The following is a 22314-nucleotide window of genomic DNA, read 5'->3' as shown; positions in this document are numbered from 1 at the left end:
TACAGATCAAGGACCTCGAGGCTTAATTCACAATGACTACAACCAATATTTAAATCCAATTACTTAATTATTTAATAATTGTTATCCCAATTTGTAACACAACCTTAAAAAATGAGTCCTCTGTACACATGAACATCTTAACATTCTATTTTTTCTCACTTAGCATTGCTTACAGTTCTACCAGGAGATTTTGAAGAAATTTAATGTCTACTGGCACATTATTCAAACTTTAGAGTAAAATTCTAATTTTTTTTTTTTTTTTTTGAGAGAGAGGAAGAGGAAGAGTCTTAAGCAGGCTCCAAGCCCAAGGCAGAGCCTGATGCAAGGCTTGATCTCACAACCCTGACATCATGACGTCAGCTGAAATCAAGAGTCAGATGCTTAACTGACTGAGCCACCCTGGCACCACTAGAATTCTAAACTTTTCCGTAGAAAATAACAAAAATGTTATTCTGACAACTCACCTCAGACAGTATTCTTACAACTACCTCAGAAAATGCCATTTACTCTCCCTGGTATCAACAGAAAAAGCAGACACTAATTTTTACATTCATCTGCAAGTTAGGCCTCAAACCTAGGTTATTCAAAGGTTTCGTTGGCACAATTTATATTCTGTGGAACTATGGACTACAGCCCTCAAGCAGACAGGTGAGAAGGAAGGTGGCACTTTTCATCATAATGCATTTATTCTCAGATGAACTATATGATTTTTCCAGTTAATTGTCTTTCCCTAACAAACAGCTCTTCTCTTCTCTGGACAGTACCTTCTAACCTTTGAAGAAGGTAGCATTTCAACATTCTATTTGATCCCACAACCTAAAGTTTAAAATCATTTTATGTTTTTTAACTTAAAAGATGTTTTGATTTGAATTTAAAGAGAGTCGCACAAACTCTCGTAGATACAACTTTAGATAAACCTCCAAACCTTTTTGATACCTTATTACTAAAATGATCCCACTTACCAAAAAAGGTCAGATTTCTAATAACCTCCAACATTCAAAGCAGCATTATGCACCCAGAAATAAATGAAAAACAGTATCTGCGAAACAAACAGCAGTCACACAATATGCCCCCTCTACCTCCCCATGGAGACTCTTGGACTGAACTCTGTAAATTAAGAACCGACTAAGAATGGCCATCTGAAAGGGAAGATCTAAACTGTAAGAAGGTAACACTTCCCCTTAGTAATGGAAAATAAAGACCCATACTTTAAGGAGGAAACTAAAGGACTAAGAGAAGTCAGTCACTTCGGGTAACCTGGAAGTCTTTTCCAGGGAAAAGTGGGGAATGTGTATCAAAGCCTGAGAAGGGGCATAACCTTAGATACAACCATTCCACTTATTTTTTATCCAAAAAAGAAATCATGCCACAGTGAACAAAACAGCGAGGAGTTCCTGTCCATGAACAGCTAACAGACGCCAAGTGTTTACAACGTCCTGTCCCTCAGAGAACTTTAGATGTGTTGACTCATTGAATCATCCCAGTGACATGATGATTTGCAGACTTCCGTGATCTCCGTGTCACAGATGAAGAGGCTGAAGTACCCAATGTAAGTAACTTGCCCAGTTAGGCTTCTTCTGGATTTCTGTTCTCTCCACTATGTCCTCACCAAAGAAACTGTATTCTACAGACATCCCCTACCTTTGCCCCTCTTGACCATCTTAAAGCGTGCACACACGCACACACACGCACACAAACCATGGTTTACAAAAGACAGAAAGGCAAGATTAAAGGCTTGAATGGACCCTATTCACTGGATAGGTAATCTTTAGCAATTTACTGAATCTCAATAAACTTTAGCTCCTTCCTTTATAAAACAGATAAAATCAGAGCACTTATTCATGTGGCTGTTGTGGGGACGAGGGGAGATAGTAAATGTAAAGCGCTTAGCAAAGTAACTGGTACAGCAAAAGTACTCAGCACATGTTAACTCTTGATACTGCTCTTTGTTGTGTGTTATTGAATGGGGGTAGAGACGCAAACATTTATCACATACCTGCTAATAACTGCCGGATATTAAATGCATCGCATAGCCTTCTCATTGGGGGAAAAACAACTCGAAGTATAAGATAACAAGTAACAGGTACTACCTTTATAAAATGTGGGATGAATATTTTTTGCAAAAAAGTTCTCTGCGTTCACATTGTACTGGACTTTTCAGCTAAAGCTAACTTGTCTAATCTAGGTGTTTTAATTTTTTCCTAGTAGACTAATAAGTGATATTTGGGAGATACAAGAACAGGTAATAATAGTTCCAGACCAGCCAAAGGAGCTTAGACAAAGTGTTTCATTGGAGACGTGGCCTCACGGGAACATCAAGTAACATGAAGAAGTAAATAGGGAACTAATGTGGCTCTTCATCAAAATTATTTAAAGCTTTGGAAGAAACAGTAAACAAGGAAGAGTAAAAGAACCAAATGGAAAGATACAGAGAAAAACATCCTAAATAACCATTCCTCAAAATACACACACACACACACCCTTAAAAGTAATGAAAACAAGCTTCTGTTGCGAACTTCATCTTGACAAGGGCCCCATTACGCGTGCAGTCCTAACAGCCCTCTCTTCCTGCTAGGCACTATGTTCTCTATTTTACATGCATTGCCTAGTTCAGTCCTCCTCCAAGTCCAAGAAATTGGTAAGACTATGCTTTTCCGAGAGAACTGAAGATAAAAACTAGCAGAGCTCAGAGACTACATTTTTCTGAACTGGGTTTTCTGCTGTAGGAGTGCACCAGTCACCTGGGCTTCCAGGTCTGGAGAAAAAGGGTGATTCTCTTCGCCCCTTCACGCATGCTCATGGTTTTTCCTCCATCCAGCGGTAGACCTGTAACCAAGCTTCCCATGCAGGGAAAGACGGACAGTGGCAGCTCCCATGGCTCCAGATGATGGTGGCCTGGGTTGGCCAAATGGTCATCCCCTGCCATGTCCCACACAGCGACCCTCTCCTCAACATAATCAAAGGACATGTGCTCTCTAAACAGTCCACTTAGGCGCACAGACTATAAAGTGAAACAAATACTGAATTCCTAAATACGGAGTCCCACTGAGCATAACTATACATATTTATAGATTGCAAAAAGGGGGAAAGTAGTGTGCCCTAACATTAGCCTGTCACATGGAAACAAAATTTTTTACCTGTGAATTTGTCCACAACACAGCATAAACCATGACTGGCATCTTACACAGAGACATAATGTGCATTTTGCAGATGGAAGGAAAATCCCACTATACATCTCAAAGGCTGTATGCTACCATTTAACACCATGTCTAGATTGTCTTCTAGTATCAGATTTTCCCAGTTCAGGCTGTGCAGTCAAACACAGCTCTGCTTGAATTCAGCTCTGGGCCCTGGCACTTACTTGCTGTTGATCTGAGGAGCGGTCCCTGTTGTAGTTGCTGTTTTTCAGTTATAAAATGGAAACGATGCCATCTGTCATGTGACATATAACACCATTTCGGACAGGTCCATTGTGAAAGTTAAACATGACGTATATAAAGAACTAAGCATGATACAACCTCCATAGTAAATGTTCACTGAAATGGCAGCTGTTCTTATTAAAATTAAGGTCATTGACACTACAGAGCCTTTCTTCTCTGAGTACTCCAAAGCCTATCACCAATTCTGTGCGTGCGTCTGTGTGTCTGTCTGCATCTGTGTGTCTGTGTAAAAAAAATATTATGATCCAAATCATGTGTTCTTCTCTGCATGCAATACTAAAGTACAATATGGACAACTAACCTGCAGTGTACATCACAACATGTCAGTGCAAAATGTGCCCAAGTGTTTAGGTATTAGAGATGCACAGAAGTATTTTTATTAGAACTTGGAAAGACAGCAGTTTGAAATAGGCGTCTCTCCATTTCCTTCTTGCTATTCACTGACATCAGGACCAAAGAGAGCTCGTGCTTTGCCGCCAAAATATGGTATTCTGAGGATCAGTCTCTTTCCAAATCACCCAAATCCATGGTTTGGGGAAGTCTTTATTTGTGAATTATGACGAGTACTAAGCCCTCTGAGATTCTGAATCAAGATAACCAAGTAAAGGATTATTTTACAGTCACTAGAAAAATCTCAGATTGCATTGTATTTGTGGTTACAATGAATTCATAAATAATGGTAATCAAATTTAAAATGTACATCTTAATCTTGTGCTAAATAACAGTACAGTATTCTAGCCTGTAACTGAAAATAAAAATATTTTATGCTGAGTTTTACATCACATATTTATTTTAAATACATTAGTGGATAATCTAATGAGAGAAATGAGTATTCTTTCTTTGTAAAGCATTAATTTGGGTACTAATAACAAATTAAATTAGGGTATGGAGCAAATAGAAAAAAATTAACATAGCCCCACTTGCACTGACATTAATTTTGTACAAAATTAAAATTTCACGGGATCATAAACTAAAGAATGATGAAGTTTACTTTAAACCTCAAAATGTGAAACAGAAACTGAGTTTTAGGAGATATTTCTCTTTTAGATACACTGAAAAATCTGGACTGCTATTGAATCAGAACAAGCTCTTTTGAAATATCAGGCTTCCTACAGTTTACATGATGTTGATAGGTTTCTCTAATAAAGGCATTAGGCATTAAAAGGTGAATAAAGCACATATCGAATTTTATTTTGTCCAATTAAAAAACTGTCTTAACCCTAAGGGAAAAAAAAAAAATGCTCACAATAACCCAGTAGGAGCCTCGATTACAAAGAATCTGTAGCATCTGAAAATGAGTATATTTTTGAAAAGATTTTCTTTATTAAGTTTATCTTAAAGTTACTTGGGGTTTCACAATTTGGTACTTGGGAGTTTTATAAATGAAATAACCCAGTTTGCACATATCACACTGTCTGTTAAAACTAAAAATTAAGGGTAAATAAATGCTCCTCAATGCCAAGGACAGTTTGGTTCCACAGTTGCTTACATTACATTGCCACATAAGAAATGTTGGCTCTACTCTGGAATTAACATTGAAAATTTTCAAATATCTCTCCTGATAATTTTACTGAAAGTGATTTATTTTAAAACAATAAGAGCTACAAATTGAGACGAGCTTAGAGAGATAACAGCCTAGTGTCTTATTGTCCTCTGTTGACAGGAAAGCATGTTCTTTACATACTGTACTTAGCTGTAAAACACGTATTTTTCCTTGGTAAAAAAAAATAATAATAACTTTTCTGGATTATTTAATAGGCTATTTCAAGACTGTGAGAGGAAAAAAAAAAGAAAAACAATTATTTGAGAAATAGTGTTCCACGGTGGAAGAAAAATTAAGAGAAATTATTTGCATCTCCTTTGGGTTATTCACAATACTTGGAGGCTTTCATTCTCTCCAGTTAGTGCAATTTATTTTTCCACACGTCTCAGGAGCAAACAATGTTATTTAGACTCTAACCTGGCACGCTACCACCTCTGGCCCGCCCTTGAGCCCCTCCATCGCAAAGGTCTCCAGGTGCAGTCTGGGTAGCTGCAGGGTGAAGTCATTCCTGCTTGCCGCAGTCCGTGACAGCGAGATCTGATCTCTGACCTAAAGGGAAAAAAACAGCATCAATGGTAATTCCCCTTCAGACACATTAACTGGGATGAACTGGGTCCCCTTGAGCCCACTGAGTGGACTTGCATTGATCGCTGGACCTGAAATCCATGAATAAATTTAGGACTAATTGATTTTTCGTTGCAAATAAATCTCTAATTCAGAGTGCTGGGGGAGAATGTTAAGAAGAAAAAGCATCCTCCTGTTTGAAATGAGGGAGGGAAGAAGAGTCACTGGAGCTCTTCTGATCAAGAGGTTTTGAATTATTTTTTCACTGTTCCACCCTCAAAAGAAAAAAAGAAAGAAGGGAAAAAAAAATCCACAAAAATCAAAAACAAACAGCGATCTCCTAATTACTGTCACTTTCTTAATAACATGTTTCATTTAACTGGTATTAACTGATATATTAGACAAGATAGTTATTAGGTGCTAGTCTTGGAAAAGAAAACTTCAATAATATGTACCCTGGAATAAAAACAAACAGACTCAACACAGAAGGAGACTTAAAAATATACCAAGCAGAGGTTTATTTGCCCATTTCCTTCTGACTAAACTTGAGTCTTAACGATTAAATGCATATAAACCAACTCAGTCACGCAACTTCTAAATAAGATAACGAATAAAAGCAGTGGTATTTGTACTATATTTTAAGTATTCATAAAGGTAACAATACAAACATATCACAGATACGGGAGAAATACCAATTCTCTAGCCAGTATAGGGATCACAGGCAGTTGATATTACACTGCCACCTTCTGGACAAAAGAGAAACTATACCCCATATACTACACGTAGATAAAAAGAAAAATGCTCAGAAACAGATCTGTTTTCATTTTTAATTTCCAAACTCAGTAAGAGCTTTAAGATTTTCACAGCCTAGTTTTCCTAAGATCGGTGAGCTTTCATTTTTAATTATATAGTTTAACGATAGTAGATTTCATATGTAGGTATATTTTCTAACTTTCCTTATGCCTGACTGTTTTAAAAATGTATCTCTTTGCTACTATATATTGGATAAATATTATGCAACCAGCTTAAAGCCACAGGGTCAAAAGTGTTTTTGCTGAAGTAGTAACCGTCAAGAATGGAAGAACTATAAAAAATAGCACTAATTGCTCAAACATATTTGTCTATATCCCCACTTTTCCCTGAGCAACTTCAAATGTAACTTGGCAACAATATAAGATAGGAAACCTCTCCTTCGCTTTTCTATTCGACTTGGGAAGCTTCCAAAACCTGTTTGAATTATTTCTAATTTTATGAATGAACTATCACACTGCATACAGTTTCCTTAAACCAGCAAACACACACAAACATTTGATGCCATCTTTAATTGTTCATGCTAATCTATGCTTATAAAAATCTTTATACTCCCAAGTTGAACAGAAGTAGCTCTGTCAATAAGTGAATGTCAAATGTATGCTATAAAACATACACTGTAATGCAATTTTTATAATGGTGTGAGTACTGTATGCACACCGGAGTCCCAATTCAGAACGTTTCTTTATCTCTAACAAACATTCTCCAGAGTCCTCAGTCAGGATGAGAATGCTTTTAACTTACTTAACATAACAAAATAAATCATATTTTACAAATACATTTGCTTTAGGTTTTATATTATATACGTATGGATACCTTCTCCTGCTTTTTGTGGTCACCAATGCACACTCAGATAAAAGAAAACATTAATGTGGATTAAGGTACTGAGAATTTATCAACATCAAACCACTAGTGTTTTTGCCTTCTACCCTTCTGAACCATAGTCAATAGATCTAAATATTTTACTGCACCCTGGCCAATTCATTGTTTGATGTTTAAAAACTCACCCAGAATCAAAGAAAATTTATTAAATTTGAGCCCCCAAATGAGATACTATTAGCTTTGAAAGTCAAGTTTAACTGCGATATTGATGATTCTCTTTTTTCTGTGACAAAATTCACTAGGGAAATCCTGGAAGTCAAAGTACAAAAGCAGATTGCTAATATGGGCAAAGGGGGAGGGAGCACCATAAGCAATGGAGGCATAATCCACAACACAGCTCCAGCTCTGGAGGTCCTTGAACCCGGTGATTATCAGGCACCAAACTTCAACTGTGAAGCTTGACATACAGGAACAGTAAGCCACATTTTATAGTCTCTAAATAAACTCACTGAACAACAGGAAGCTGGGGCATTTGGTTAAACCTGGGACTTCTTATCAAATTAACATTCTCACTACAACATTATTTAATTTGCCAGATTAAAGTGTTCTTTATATTAAATAGAGGGGGAAAACTCAAAATCCAGTTATTTTGCTAAACCGAATAATGGGCATCATAATTACAACTTTATTTTCATATGCATGTGTTAATACTTTCATTTAATTGTAAAGGTGTTGAGACTGGGGGCGGTGCCATCAAGAGAGAGTGCTACATAACACACATAATATCACAAATATTTCTACTACATTTTAAGAGTTGATTTAAGAGTAAATTAAGCCAGAACTTTGAGAGAAGGCATCCAAAATGTTCTCCAAATATTTCTAGAAGTTTTCTCTCACCCTTCAAAAAGGATCAGTTAGGAATGTTTTTATCGTCAGGGGTACAGGGAGTGAAAACAGCACATTGAGAGAAGACAAAACAGTGACAGAGGACAAGTAAAATTACAACCAGCAGCAAAGAAGCAGGAAGGGAAGGTGACAGGAACAGGAAAACATGAAGGGTGAAAGATGAGACTGTTCAGAAGAGCGCAGAAAGCAAGCCTGAATTTCAGAGGGTGAACAGGATAAACGGGAAAGAGATTCAACCCAGAACAGTAAGAAAAAAGATTCACCCCGTACTGCATTCAATTTGTTTATGAAAAACAGAACAGGCAGCCTGAGAACAAAGTAACCAAAATCAGAACAGCGGTAAGTGAGATTTCCTCGGGAAACACTGTCCATTGGATATAAAATGATTCCTTTCAAATGCAAGAATCTAAAATAAACTTCCTTACTGTCAAAAGAATTCTGAAGTAACAATATTAAAATAATAAAATCACTTTTTTCCCTAACAGGAGAAGTAGGCTCACCTTTGAAAATACAGATTTTAGTGTGTGCACTAAGAAAGATGAAAACCACCATTGTCACCTGTCTGTACATTAAACGACAATTTCAAATTTCGAACTCAAATTATGATTTCAAAAGTCAGTCTTTAATTCTGTTATAGCACATCATTATTCATCCTTCAGTTATGATTTGATACCCATTTCACTGTATTTATAGCTATGAATGATAACATGTATATAATAATGTTTTTCTATTTCAAAATGGGTAACAGTCCATACTTAACCTAACAAATTTTTTCATACAATTTCACAATATAAATCTCATTTGCCAAATTGCATACATTTTTACAACATTCTATATAGCTGTTCAGTTTCATAATATTTGGATAAAGAATAAAGAAAACATACCTCCATTACTATACTCTGAAATTTTGATGTTTAGGAAAGTAGTTTGCTTTCTCCCTTCCCTATTACATACTTTCAGAAAGCACATATTTCTAACAGATATGCCATAAGACACAAAAGTAACAAGAGGTGGAGAGAGAAAAATAAATGAAACTTTCTAAGAAGTCAAAACACGGTATGAAATATCTATTTATTTTATCCTCACACTCGAGTTCCAGACTGAAGTGATTCAGAAGACCCGTGTTCCTATTCCTCACCTTGGCCTTTACTCACAAGCCTCCAATCTGTTTTCTAATTTTCTGTACTCCCACCATAACACAAAAAAAGCTATTCCTGGTGGACAGATCAACTCTGAGATTACATTAGTCATTTTTGGAAAAACTGTTCAACTCTCAAAACATGAACCTGCGTGTCATATCACACACAGCTATAAATCCCTTCACACCTAATGTTCCAAATGAAAAGACACACACACACACACACACACACACACACAAAATGTGGCACTAGCTATGTTTTTACCACCAGGACACTAAGGAAGAAGTAGTAGGGTTGTAGACAGAAATTCAGGTATGCTTACTACATAAAAAGATACACATAGTGCCTGAATCTTAAATCTGGGGAAAGTAAGTGATAATTAGTATTTCACATCATACCCTTGAGCTGGCTAAAATTTTACTTACTCCAATCTAGTATGGCATCCATTGCTTCATTATAAACATTCTGACCACAGACAGTGTCATCAAGAAGAGATCATGGTTTACAGTGTTTCCTGTGACCTCCTTTCTTACCACCCTGTGTTCATGTTCTACTTTGTTTCCACTTCCCTACCTTCCTCTGTCCCACGCCCTTCTCTGCCCTTCCTTCCACCTCCACTGATTCCTTACGGCTTTCCCTTCTCTCTTTGTCTTCCTACACTAGTGCAGACTACACACTATTTTTCAACCTCTGCACTAGAAAGCAGTATGTCCTTGGCACACTACAGCCCAGGAACCAAATCCAGCCCACCGCCTGTTATTGTAAATAAAGTTTTATTGGAACACATGACACCCATTCATTTACCTATTGTCTTTGGCTGTCTTCCTGCTACCATGACAGAGTTGAATAGTTGAGACAGAGACCATACGATCCACAAAGCCTAAAATATTTACTGTCTGACCCTTTGCAGAAAATGTTGGCCATCTTCTGCCTTAAAGGTACAGAAGGAAAGACAGTATTTTTCACCAGCTGTCAAGTTTTTTAAATAACCACATCTCACCAGAGAATATCGCAACAATTTCTAGCAGGTGAACCTTCTATCAGTACCACAGGGTTGCATTCCACAGACACCTTCTGGCTTATTTTTCTCAAGTGTTTCATAAACTAAGTGTACTATCTCCTGATAAACTTTCAGCTTTTATGTAGTCTGGTATGCAACATGACTGAGTCTAACTTTCCTGGCACATCCTCTCATACCTAATCAACATAAAATTTGGTTAAACAAGTAGAATAGGCATACTGGAGAGCCTTTTGTAAACAGAGAAGAGCATCAGCCAGAGTTAACTTGGTAAGGACACTGCTAGCAAGAAAACCATGGTGCATACAGAGTGGTTATATATCATGGTAGTATGTGATCAAATAAGAATGTCATTCCAAACTCCCAAATTCTACAAGGCAGGAAAAAGAAAGAATATGATTTAAAAAAAAAAAAAATATATATATATATATATATATATATATATATATATATATATATATAATTAGCAACTCCAGGATTCTTTTATGTGCCTACTGAGAGAAGGAGGGCTTTAAGCTTGCCAACACAATGGAAATGACATTCAAGGATCGAATAGTTACATCTGAGTGGACATCTTCATCTGTCTGTTACCTTTTCCTTAACTATCTGATAATGAAATAGACAGAGAGTAGTACTTCCATTAATATTACCATTGGTACTTTCAAAAGTACTTTTTGCTTTTCAAAGTACTCTTCATACTACCTCCCTTGATTCCGCCATCCACCTTGTGAAACAGTGAAACAGAAACATCCTTAAAACAAGGATGCTGAGTCCAGTGCTCTTAGCACTAATTCCTAGTGCCTCTTAATATTTATAATGAACAGTTAACAGTTGAGCAAATTGCTTAGGATTTTGGTAATTTTTCCATTCCCTACCTAAACAACAACACTATATTTTTTTAACTTGCCTTGGTCCCTTGTCTGGCAATCTTACCAAAAATGTGTAAGTTGCATAAAAGTAGTTTTGTGAGAAGTAATGGGGACTATTATTCAAACATCCTTCCTTTCCTCAGGAGTTTCCCTGGAACTGTGGGCATTCTCCTTCACTTGTGTTTTCTTTCTCCCATGGCCACACACACACACACACACACACACACACAGAGTTACACTGACAGACAAGTTACCTGTGCAGCAATCATCCTTATACACTGTCATCATCTCACACGGAAGATTCCCAGGCTATGACGTCCCAAGATACATGCAGCAGTTCCAGCTGTGCCCCACACCCACAGGAAGGAGACCCTGGCACTCAGCAGAAGCGGACACTCCATGGACGTTGCAGCAAACACAGGCACTCATCATTGGAAAAGAAGGAAGTAAGAAACTAGCCTTCTCTTGCTGGCAGGTTCTTTAACTTAACCTGCAACTCTGGAGCTGAGCCAGAAAGCTCCAAGGACTGCCGGCTGCTGTCACCCAGGAAAAGAGGGCAAATCCACCACTGCCATCACCCCATGCATTAATAGTTACATCCCAGTTATGGACCTAGAAAATGGATCTCATGAATCAAATTAGCAAGCTGGCTACATCCCAATAAGGATCTGAAAAACTGAGCCCTCCAATCAAATTATCAGGCTGGAGGAGAGGGTGATTTGATCACGGACATCTTCTAAAGGCACTGGGCAGCATGATAAATCTCCGGTGTAGGTTATACACCATAGAATGTACCCCACAAACAGATTACTGTGATCTTGAGCTATTTACACAAACACCAAACCCATACTTGAGTGTAGAAAAATACGTTTATGCATTGTTAACAGTCCTCCTAGGAAATATTTTTTTTCCTAGGGTAAATTATTGCAAAGGATAAAGGCCAGGGCACAACTGAAATTAGCCATTTAGATGTGTTTAGGCTAAAACCTGTTAAGCACACGTACATGACATTCTGTAGCATCTTATCTTTCATTTGTCAAGGTTTTTAAATCCCTCTTGAGCTGGAGTACCATTTTTAGCTTGGCTAGGTCAGAATGACACTGAACAATATGAATGATGACACACAAGACAGCTATACGGACAGAGTTGTCATCAGCAAGCCAGCTGGGCTAACACCTGTAATGTCCTGCACAGCTGATCTTCAGAACCAGGATCCAGAAACTAAGAATGTGGAGGAGTTCCAAGACCACAAGTAACATTTAAAGAGTCATTAATGAGTCACTAAAAATTGGGTTTTGGGAGACATTAAATCATATTTTGACTTTTAAAAGACTGCCAGCTCTATAAATTAAAAGCTGTTCTGTGATGTATCCATTCTTTATAAATTCACTGAAAACTAAAAATCAAAAGATAACTATGTATAATCAAATATTTGGGTTAGCCATCTTTAAGATAAGATTATAAAATCACATTTAAAGATTTGGCAAGATAGTGTCTTCAACTATCAGATTCTGTTGGACTCTAATCCATTCCACAGTCCACTCTAACAAAAGAAGTTCTCATCTTTCTACTTCTTAAGAGTCGAACCAGCTAAAAACAGGTTGCAACAGGACTATCACACCCTGTAAATTCTTGCTAGCGCACCCCTCTTTCCTAGAGACGTTCTTCTAATCAAATTTAGGCTATTCCTCTAGCTCTTGATTAGGCAAAATAAATACACATGCTATTTTTAGCAATCAAATAAAGCAATATCAGCAATACCTCCACTGAAATACAGAGATGGCTTCAGCTTTGTTTAGGGACTAGGTGATGGTAGAATTTGACTCATTCGACAAACATTCCTTAAGTGCCTACTGGGTACCAGGCACTGTGATAGATGCTGAGGATATAAAAATTAAGGAGACAGAATTCCATCCCTCAAGGACTCCAAACTCTGGTGGCATAATTAATCTCTCAAAATGCATTTGCTAGCTTCCCATTTATCTATAATGTCTTGTTTCTCCTGTCAGTTGCTATACTGCCTTCTTTCTTTGCCAGAGTATTACGTTAATCAATCTCAAACCTTTATATTTAGCCTGACTTTTTCCCTTAGGTCCAGACTCACATATCTTGCTGATCATCCCACCTTTCTTCAAACTTGGGTATTTCCAAAACAAAACTCATCACTGTCTCCCTTCTTCTCCCTACAAAAAAAAAAAAAAAAAAGCCTGCTCCTCTTCTTGTATTTCCAACATCCATCAGCCAATCACACTCCTCATCCTGGGAGGAATCCTCCCCTGGCTTTTTCAGCCTCATTCACTATTTTACTAAATAAGTTTCACATCCTTTCCTCTAACACCACCTATCATCACTGCCCTGGTCTGACCTTCTCCTGTTTCCATCAAGTCTACAAAACCATGGGTCATAAAACCACCTTCATTACTCACGATATCCAGTCTGCAAATATGCCCTCCAGAGCCCAGATTCAGTAAGGAAATCTGACCATATCAGTGCCAAGCTTAAACCCTAGTTTCCTCCCACTGCCGCCATGATAAAAATTCAAGGGTCTTAGAATGGCCAAAAAAAAAAAAAAACCAACTTTAATGACTTGGCTTCCAAGTACCTCATTCAGCCTCCTCTCTTGTACTCTCCTTGCACTTCCTGCTGAACTGAAGATGTCTGGATATTCACACTTCCATGCGGTTCCTCACACACACTATCCTCTCTACTGGAACACCTTTCCCACCTTTCTTCACACTTCAAAGCCCCATCCAGGCATTAATTCTAAGAAACCTTCAGACAACCTGTGGGATTTCTGAGTATGCCTCCTAGATGAGTAAGTCCATCTACATGGGTGTGGAACTACATCTAATGGATGCTTATTTACCATGGTATACTGGAATTATCTGTGCCTCTGCCTTGAGAGAAAGGAAAGATAGATATCAATGTAGATATAGATATACATACATACATACACATACACACACACACACACACACACATACACACAGACTATGGTCTCTCTTTCTCTCTCTCTTCATTCATAAATATATATATATATATAAATATATATATATATATAGTGGGGTTTTTTGTGGTTGGTTGGTTGATTCTCCAAAGACTGGTACAGCTCCTGGCATATAACATATACTTTTAAAACTTTTGTAGAACTCAACTGCTCTTATTAAAAACTGGATAAGAGATTTTAAGTAACTTTATGGTAGAAATGAATCTCAAAGGATATCAGCAAAAACTCCTGTGACTTCCTAGCTATTGTCCAGTATCAGTCAGCCTGATAAATTTACAGGTTTATAGACGCAAGGTCCTCTGAAGTCTTTTGAAGCTTCTGGGTTCTGACTTCCTATTTTATCTTTTAGACATTTTACTGAAAAGGCAGTTAAGATTTCTCCCTAAATGTTCAGAGGTACATTTAAAGTTCATAGTATACTACAATCATACACAGGAAACACTATCATTAATACTTCCAAACATATAGGACTCAAGGAGTCTCTAACTGCCTCAGAATGACTACCAAAAAAAGTTCACTCTTCTCTACATTCCAATTTTACCCAAATTTACTTACGTTTACCTCCAGCTATAATAAATCAAGACATCTCTCTGTTAAACATTTGGTTAGCACCCAAGAAACACTTAATTTTCTCATATCTAATGCTAAATAATTAGGATATTATCCTATACATCCAGTCATTACCTTACCCTGAAAGCTAATTCGATATTCTAATATAATTCTATAGAATACAGAATTATATTCTAATATAATTATTGTAGTTTTCCTCCTTTTCTCACAATAGAAATACTAAAGCATGTTTGGAGAGTCTCTTAATTTAAAGAAAAAAATCAATCCTAAGAGTCTATATTATCAGTAATATTAGAAACCTACTGGTATATTTATTAGGCAAATAAAAGTATATGACTTTAGGGAATGATGTTAGCAAAAATGGTGAAATAAGGAACTCCAAAAGTCAGTCCCTCCACACACACAAAAAAGGAATACCCTGGGGCACCTGGGTGGCTCAGTCAGTTTAGCGTCTGCTCTTGCCTCAGGTCATGATCTCGAATTCCTGGGATTGAGCCCCGAGTCCAGCTCCCTGCTCAGTGGGAGGCCTGCTTCTCCCTCTCTCTCAGAGTGCTTCCCCCCTCCCCAGCTTGTGCTCTCTCCCTTGCTCTTTTCTCTCTCTCAAGTAAATAAATAAAATCTTTTTTAAAAAAACAGTGACTACCCTGACAAAATTTGTCAGAATCAACTTTTTCAGAACTCTAGAAACTAACTGAAAGTTTACAGCAACCATGCAAAAACTTAATCAAGGAAAAAGCACCTGAATCTCAGCATTTAAGGAAATCTCTTTTGAAACAACAGCAGATGATGAAGTTAACAGAACAGAGATTTCAGTGGCCATACTTGACAAAGAATACAGACTTTAAATGGAAATGAAAAGTATAGTATAGGAAATATGATCAATAATACTGTAATAATGTGACAGTGACCACTTATCATGGTGAGCACTGAGTCATGTACAGAATTGTCAAATCACTATGTAATATATCTGAAACTCCATATAATACCATATGTCAACAAACTGAAAAAATTAGTTCAGAAAAGTCACTGAACAAATAATAACCACTAGAATAAGCAGCAACAAGCAACACCAGGGATGGAGGAGAATCTGATTTCCAGAGTTCGTACATTGCACTATACAAAATATTCACTTTTTAACAAAAAGCTATGAAGTATGCAAAAAAGATAAAGTATAGCACGTACATAAGAAAAACAGAAACTAATAGGAACTCAGGAAGCCTGAACATTGGATTTACCACACAATGACGCTAAATCAATTATTTTAAATATGCTTAGTGTTAAAGGAAACTGTGTACAAATAACCAAAGGAAAACATGAGAGTAGTATCCTCCAAAACAGAAAATATAAATAAAGAAATAGATAGCATAAAAAGGAACCAAATAGAAATACTGAGGTTGACATATTCAAAGCACTTAAAGGGGAAAAAACTGTCAACCAAAAATTTTATATCCAACAGAAATATTCTTCAAAAATGAAAGAAAGGGGTGCATGGCTGGCTCAGTCGGATAAGCGTCCAACTCTTGATTTCAGCTAAGGGTCATGATCCCAGCATTGTGCGATCAAGTCCCACATCAGGCTGTGCACTCAGCATGCAGTCTGCTTGTGCTTCTGCCTCTGCTCCTCCCCTCACTCACTCTGTCTCTTCTCTATCTCTAAAATAAATAAGTAAAATCTTTAAAAAAAAAAAAAAGTGGGGGGAGGAGAAATTAAGCCATTGCAAGATAAACAAAAGTTGAGGGTATTCACTACTTCTAGTCTTGCCCTAAGAGAAATGTCCTAGGGGAGTGCTTCAGCCTGAAATGAAAGGACAACAGACAGTAACTCAAATTCACATGAAGAAATAAAGATCACCAGCAAAGGAAACTGCACAAGTATAAATAAAATCAGTAATAATGTAGTTTTGATTTGTAACTCTTTTTTCCTATATAATTTCAAAGAAAACTCTGACACAATTGAACAGAGAAATAGTTCAACAATAATAGTTGAAGATTTCAAAATCACACTTCATTAATGGGTAGAACTACACCAAATATACCCAAGGAACTAGAAGAGCTGAACAACAGTGTAAATCAACATACTAGACATCTATAGAATATTCTATACAATGACTGCAGAATACACATTCTTTTCAAATGTACCAGTAACATTCACCAAGACAGACCATATTCTGGACCATACTGCAAACTTTAAACTTAAAAGAACTGAAATCAAACAAGGTAGCTATTCAAATCCTACATAATTTTATTAGAATGCCAAAGCAAAAAATATTTGGAAAATCTCCAAATATTTTGGAAATAAAACAACACATGCTTAAACAGTGAATAGATCAAAGATGAAATCACAGGGATATTAGAAAATACTTTGAGATGGATGAAAACAAAAACATAATATACCAAAACACAGTCTTCTGTGAAAGTAGTGCTCACACAGAAATTTTTAGCTGCAAATGCCTATTTTAAAAAAGAAGAAAGATCTCAAATCAATAATCTAAACTTCTACCTGAGGGACATAGATAAAGAAGAACAAACTATGCCCAAAGCAAACAAAAGAAAGAAAATAATAAAGATTGAAGCAGAGATAATAGAGAATAAGAAAATAACAGAGCATATTAAGAAAACCAAATTTGGTTCCTGGGAATGATCAACAACATTGACAAACCTTAGACTTTCCAAGAAAAATAAGAATAATTAACTACCACAATAAGAAATAAGTGTGAAGACTCTACTACTGACCTTACAGAAATAAAAACAATACTAAGGAATTGAACAATGTATGTCAACAAATTAGGTGACCTAGATGAACTAAACAAATTCCTAGAAACATATAAACCACAAAAATGGACTTAAAAAGCAGCAGAAAATCTGAATAAATCTATTACAAGGAAAAAGAATTAATAAATAAGCAGAAAATGGGGCACCTGGGTGGCTCAGTGGGTTAAGCCTCTGCCTTTGGCTCAGGTCATGATCTCAGGGTCCTGGGATCAAGCCCGGCATCAGGTTCTCTGCTCAGTGGGGAGCCTGATTCCTCTCTCTGCTTGCTTCTCTGGCTACTTGTGATCTCTCTCTGTTTAAATAAATAAATAAAATCATAAAAAAAAAAAAAAAGGCAGAAAACTTCCAACAAAGAAAATCCCAGGACCAGATAGCTTCACTGGTAAATTTTATCAAATATTTACAGAATTAACACAAATCCTTCTCAAACGCCTCCTCCCCCCACCAAAAATGAAGTGGAAGGGACCCTTCCTAACTTATTCTATGAGGTCAATATTACCTGATACCAAAGCCAGACAAAGACATCACAAAAAAACTGTAGACCAATATACCATATGAACATAGACAACAAATCCTCAAAAAAGAAAAAGAAAAATACTAGCAAACTGAATCTAGCAACATATTCAAGTAATTATACATGATAACCAAGTGTGGTATGTATAACAGGAATGCAAGGATAGCTGAACATACATAAACATTAGTAGTATGAAAACTGGAAAAAAAAAGATCATTTCATATGATATAGAAAGAGCATTTGACAAAACCCAATAACCTTTCATGATAAGAAAAATTCAAAAAACTACAAACAGAAAGAACTTAGTCTGATAAAGGACATGCTCCTAACATCATATTTAATGGTGCAAGACCAAAAGCTTTCCCCCTAAGATTAGGAAGAATGTAAGGATATCTGTTCTCATCTCATTGCCAGGACTAGAAGTACTAGCCAGGCAATTAGACAAAAAAATAAAAAAATAAAAACAAAAAAACAAAAAAACAAATAATCAAACAAACAAAGGCATCCAAATCAGAAAGAAAGAACTAAAACTATCTTTATTTGCAGATAATATGATCTTATATATAGGAAATCCTAAAGAATCCTCAAAATAAATTATTGGAGCTAAAAAACTCAGCAAAGTTGCAGGACACAAAAGCAACATATAAAAATCAGTCATATTTCTAAATGCTAGAAATTAAGAACCAAGAAATGACATTAAGAAAATAATTTCAGGGGTGCCTGGGTGGCTCAGTGGATTAAGCCTCTGCCTTTGGCTCAGGTCATGATCTCAGGGTCCTGGGATCGAGTCCCGCATCAGGCTCTCTGCTCTGCAGGGAGCCTGCTTCCCCCCTCTCTCTGCCTGCTTCTCTACCTACTTGTGATCTCTCTCTCTGTCAAATAGATAAACTTTAAAAAAATTTTAAAAAAGAAAATAATTTCATGTACAACAGCATCACAAAGATTAAAATACTCTGGAATAAATTTAAGCAAGAAGGTGCAAAACTTGTACACTGAAAACTACAAAAGTTGTTGAAAAAAATCAGAGAAAATGTAAATAAATGGAAAGATGTTCTATGTCATGGATTACAACACTTAATATTAAGATGGAAATACTATCAAAATTCTAATTGCCTCCTTCTTCATACCCTAAAATCATATGTAATTGATCCTAAAATTCTTAATTTCAAAATTTACTACGAAGCTACAGTGATCAAAAGAGTGTGGTACTGATATGAGGATAGACAACATATAGATCAATGAAACAGGACTGAGAGTCCATAAACAAAACTAAACATCCATAGTCAACAGATTTTCAACACAAGTACCGAATGGGGGAAAGAAAAGTCTTTTTAATAAATGGTGCTGGGATGGGATGCCTGGGTGGATCAGTTGGTTGAGCATCTGACGGGCTCAGGTCATGATCTCAGTGTCCTGGGAGCAACCCCTGCCATCAGGCTCCTTGCTCATCAGGGAGTCTGCTTCTCCCTCTGCTCCTTCCCAACTCCCATGCCCTACTTGTGCCTGGGCTCGCTCTCTCTCTCTCTCTCTCTCTCTCTCTCAAATAAATAAATAAAATCTTTGGAAAAATAAATTAATTAATCGTGCTGAGATAACTGGATAGCCCTGTAAAAGAATGAAATTCAGCCTGAATTATACCATATACAAAAATTAACTCAATATGGACCAAAACCTAAATGTAAGAGTTAATACTATAAAACTCATTGGAGAAAACATAGGGGATTTTTTCATGACCGGGGATTTGGCGATGTTTTCTTAGATCTAAAACCAAAATCATGATCAACAAAAGAAAAAAAATGGACTTCATCAAAGTTAAAAAAACTTTTGTCCATCAAAGAATGTTGCTGAGAAAGTAAAAAGACAATGCACAGAATGGAGTAAGAGGGTATGGGAGGGACTGCTTAATGGCTTCTGGGTTTCTCTGAGGTGAAGAAAATATTCTGAACACATAGTTGTGATGGTGGCATAACACTGTAAATGCACTGAAAGCTACTGAATTGTACCCTTTAAAATGGTTAAAATGGTGATTTTCTTTTAAAGTTCAATAGTTCTGGTTTTTTTTCAAAACAGTTGAGAATTCAACTAAATAAAGAAGTGTGTATATAAAAAATGCACCTCGTGGAAAATTGTGATCTTGTTTTCTCTTGTTATTTTTCTTGACCCCAATAACCTGAAATTAGCCTAACAAAGTTTCTTAATAAAAGGTTAACTTCTGACCTACATTTAAAAAGCCATAATATAGGGGCGCCTGGGTGGCTCAGAGGGTTAAGTCTCTGCCTTTGGCTCAGGTCATGATCTCAAGTCCTGGGATCAAGCCCCACATCCAGCTCTCTGCTCAGCAGGGAGCCTGCTTCCCCCTCTCTCTGCCTGCCTCTCTGCGTACTTGTGATCTCTCTCTCTCTGTCAAATAAGTAAATAAACTCTTTAAAAAAAATAAATAAATAAATAAATAAATAAAAAGCCATAATATATTCATACATATATCTACATATAATTAAAATAAAATATCTGTTTCTTTGAAATGAGGTATGTCTTTAGATGAAAATAACTGGCCTTGGGGTGCCTGGGTGGCTCAATTGGTGAAGCCACCGCCTTCGGCTCAAGTCATGATCCCAGAGTCCAGGACTGAGCCCCGCATCAAGGTCCCAGCTCCACAGGAAGTCTGCTTCTCCTTCTGATCTTCTCCCCCCTTCATGCTCTCTCTCACTCTCTCTCTCAAATGGATAAATAAAATCTTTAAGAAAAAAAGACGACTGGTCTTCTTTATTACATACTAGTATTGGTCCCAAATGGGATTTAAAAAGTAATATCCCGTCAAACTGCTTTGTATAATATAATTTCAGGATTTGAAAAGTTGAAGGTAATGTATCAAGTTTAAAGATTAACAAATATATCTTGAAATCTGGAACTGTGACACCTCCAGCTTTATTTTTCTTTCTCAAGATTCCTTCCACTATTCAGGGTCTTTAGTGGTTCCATACAAATTTCAGTTTTATTTGTTCTAGTTTTGTGGAAAATGTTGTTGGTATTTTGATAGGGATTGCATTGGATCTTTAGATTGCTTTAGGTAATATGGACATTTTAACAGTATCAATTCTTCCAATCCATGAGAATGAAATACCTTTCTAATTGTTTGCATCACCTTCAGCTTCTTTCATAAGTGTTTTATTAGTTTTTAGAGTACAGGTCTTTTACCTCCTTGCTTAAGTTTACTCCTAGGTATTTTATTCTTTTTGGTGCAAGTGTAAATAGTGTTCTTTTTTTTAATTTCTCTTTTTGCTACTTCATTATTAGTGTATAGAAATGCAACTGATTTCTGTGTATTAATTTTGTATCCTACAACTTTAGCGAATTCATTTATTCTAGTAGGTTTTTTGTTAGAGTTTTGAGGATTTTCTATGTATAGTATCATGTCATTTGCAAATAGTGATAGTTTAACCTCTTTTAACTTCAACCAATATGGATGCCTCTGTTTTTCATGCCTGATCACTGTGGCTAGGACTTCTAGTACTACACTGAATAAAAGTGGCAAGAGCTGAAGAGATACAGGCTTCCAGTTATGGAATGAAAAAGTCACAAGAATAAAAGGCACAGCATAGGGAATATAGTCAATAATGCTGTAATAGCATTGTATGGTGACAGATGGTAGCTACACCAGTGGTGAATATGGCAGTATATATATATATAGGCTTGTCAAATCACTATGTCGTACACCTGAAACTAATGTAACATCGTGTGTCAGCTATACTCAAATTCTAAATAATTGACAAATATCAATAAAATGTAATTGCTTTTCAAAAAAAAAAAACCCAAACATTTAAGATCTCCAAATGTTTAAGTTCTTTAAAATGCAAGAAAGGAAATAACGTCTGGGGGCATTTGGGTGGAGCAGTGCAGTCAGTTAAGCGTCCGACTCTGAGTTACAGCTCAGGTCATGATTTCAGGGTCATGAGATTGAGCCCTGCGCTGGGCTCCACACTCAGGGTGGAGTCTGCTTAACACTCTCTCCCTCTTCCTCTGCCCCTCCCCACCACACTCTCTCCCTTGCTCTCTCTAAAATAAATAAATAAATAATTAAAAAGAAAAAAAGAAATAATGTCTTCACAAAAACAATTTCTTTCTATTAGATCATTATGTCACAAGTTAATATTAAAATTTAATTCAGCAGGTAGAGTCAACTTTATTCTAGAATAACTGCTGCAAACCTTGAAAACACGTGTGCTTAAGATACGTAAATAGCTACACTATTTGGTTATGTGCAATAAACTGGACTGAAGAGTCTGAATGTAACCACAACCATTTTTACCATGAAAGAGTCTAGATCCTCTTTTGTACTATGCT

General features: G+C 36.6%; 1 protein-coding gene across 11 annotated transcripts in view; it reads right to left on the bottom strand.

Annotated features, from left to right (window-relative positions):
- CCDC171 (coiled-coil domain containing 171) overlaps positions 1-22314 on the bottom strand; it is a 291861-nt gene that overhangs the window by 63776 nt on the left and 205771 nt on the right. For all 11 annotated transcript variants that reach the window (XM_082695056.1, XM_082695058.1, XM_082695061.1 and 8 more), the window contains one exon: positions 5401-5532. In XM_082695056.1, the coding sequence (XP_082551182.1) occupies positions 5401-5532 (132 nt within the window). The remainder of the gene's footprint in view (positions 1-5400; positions 5533-22314) is intronic.

The sequence above is a fragment of the Mustela nivalis genome (assembly GCF_964662115.1).
Source record: "Mustela nivalis genome assembly, chromosome: 13".
Taxonomy (NCBI): Eukaryota; Metazoa; Chordata; class Mammalia; order Carnivora; family Mustelidae; genus Mustela; species Mustela nivalis.
Note: the sequence above shows the minus strand (reverse complement) of the source record. Positions and strands in the feature narration are given on the sequence as shown.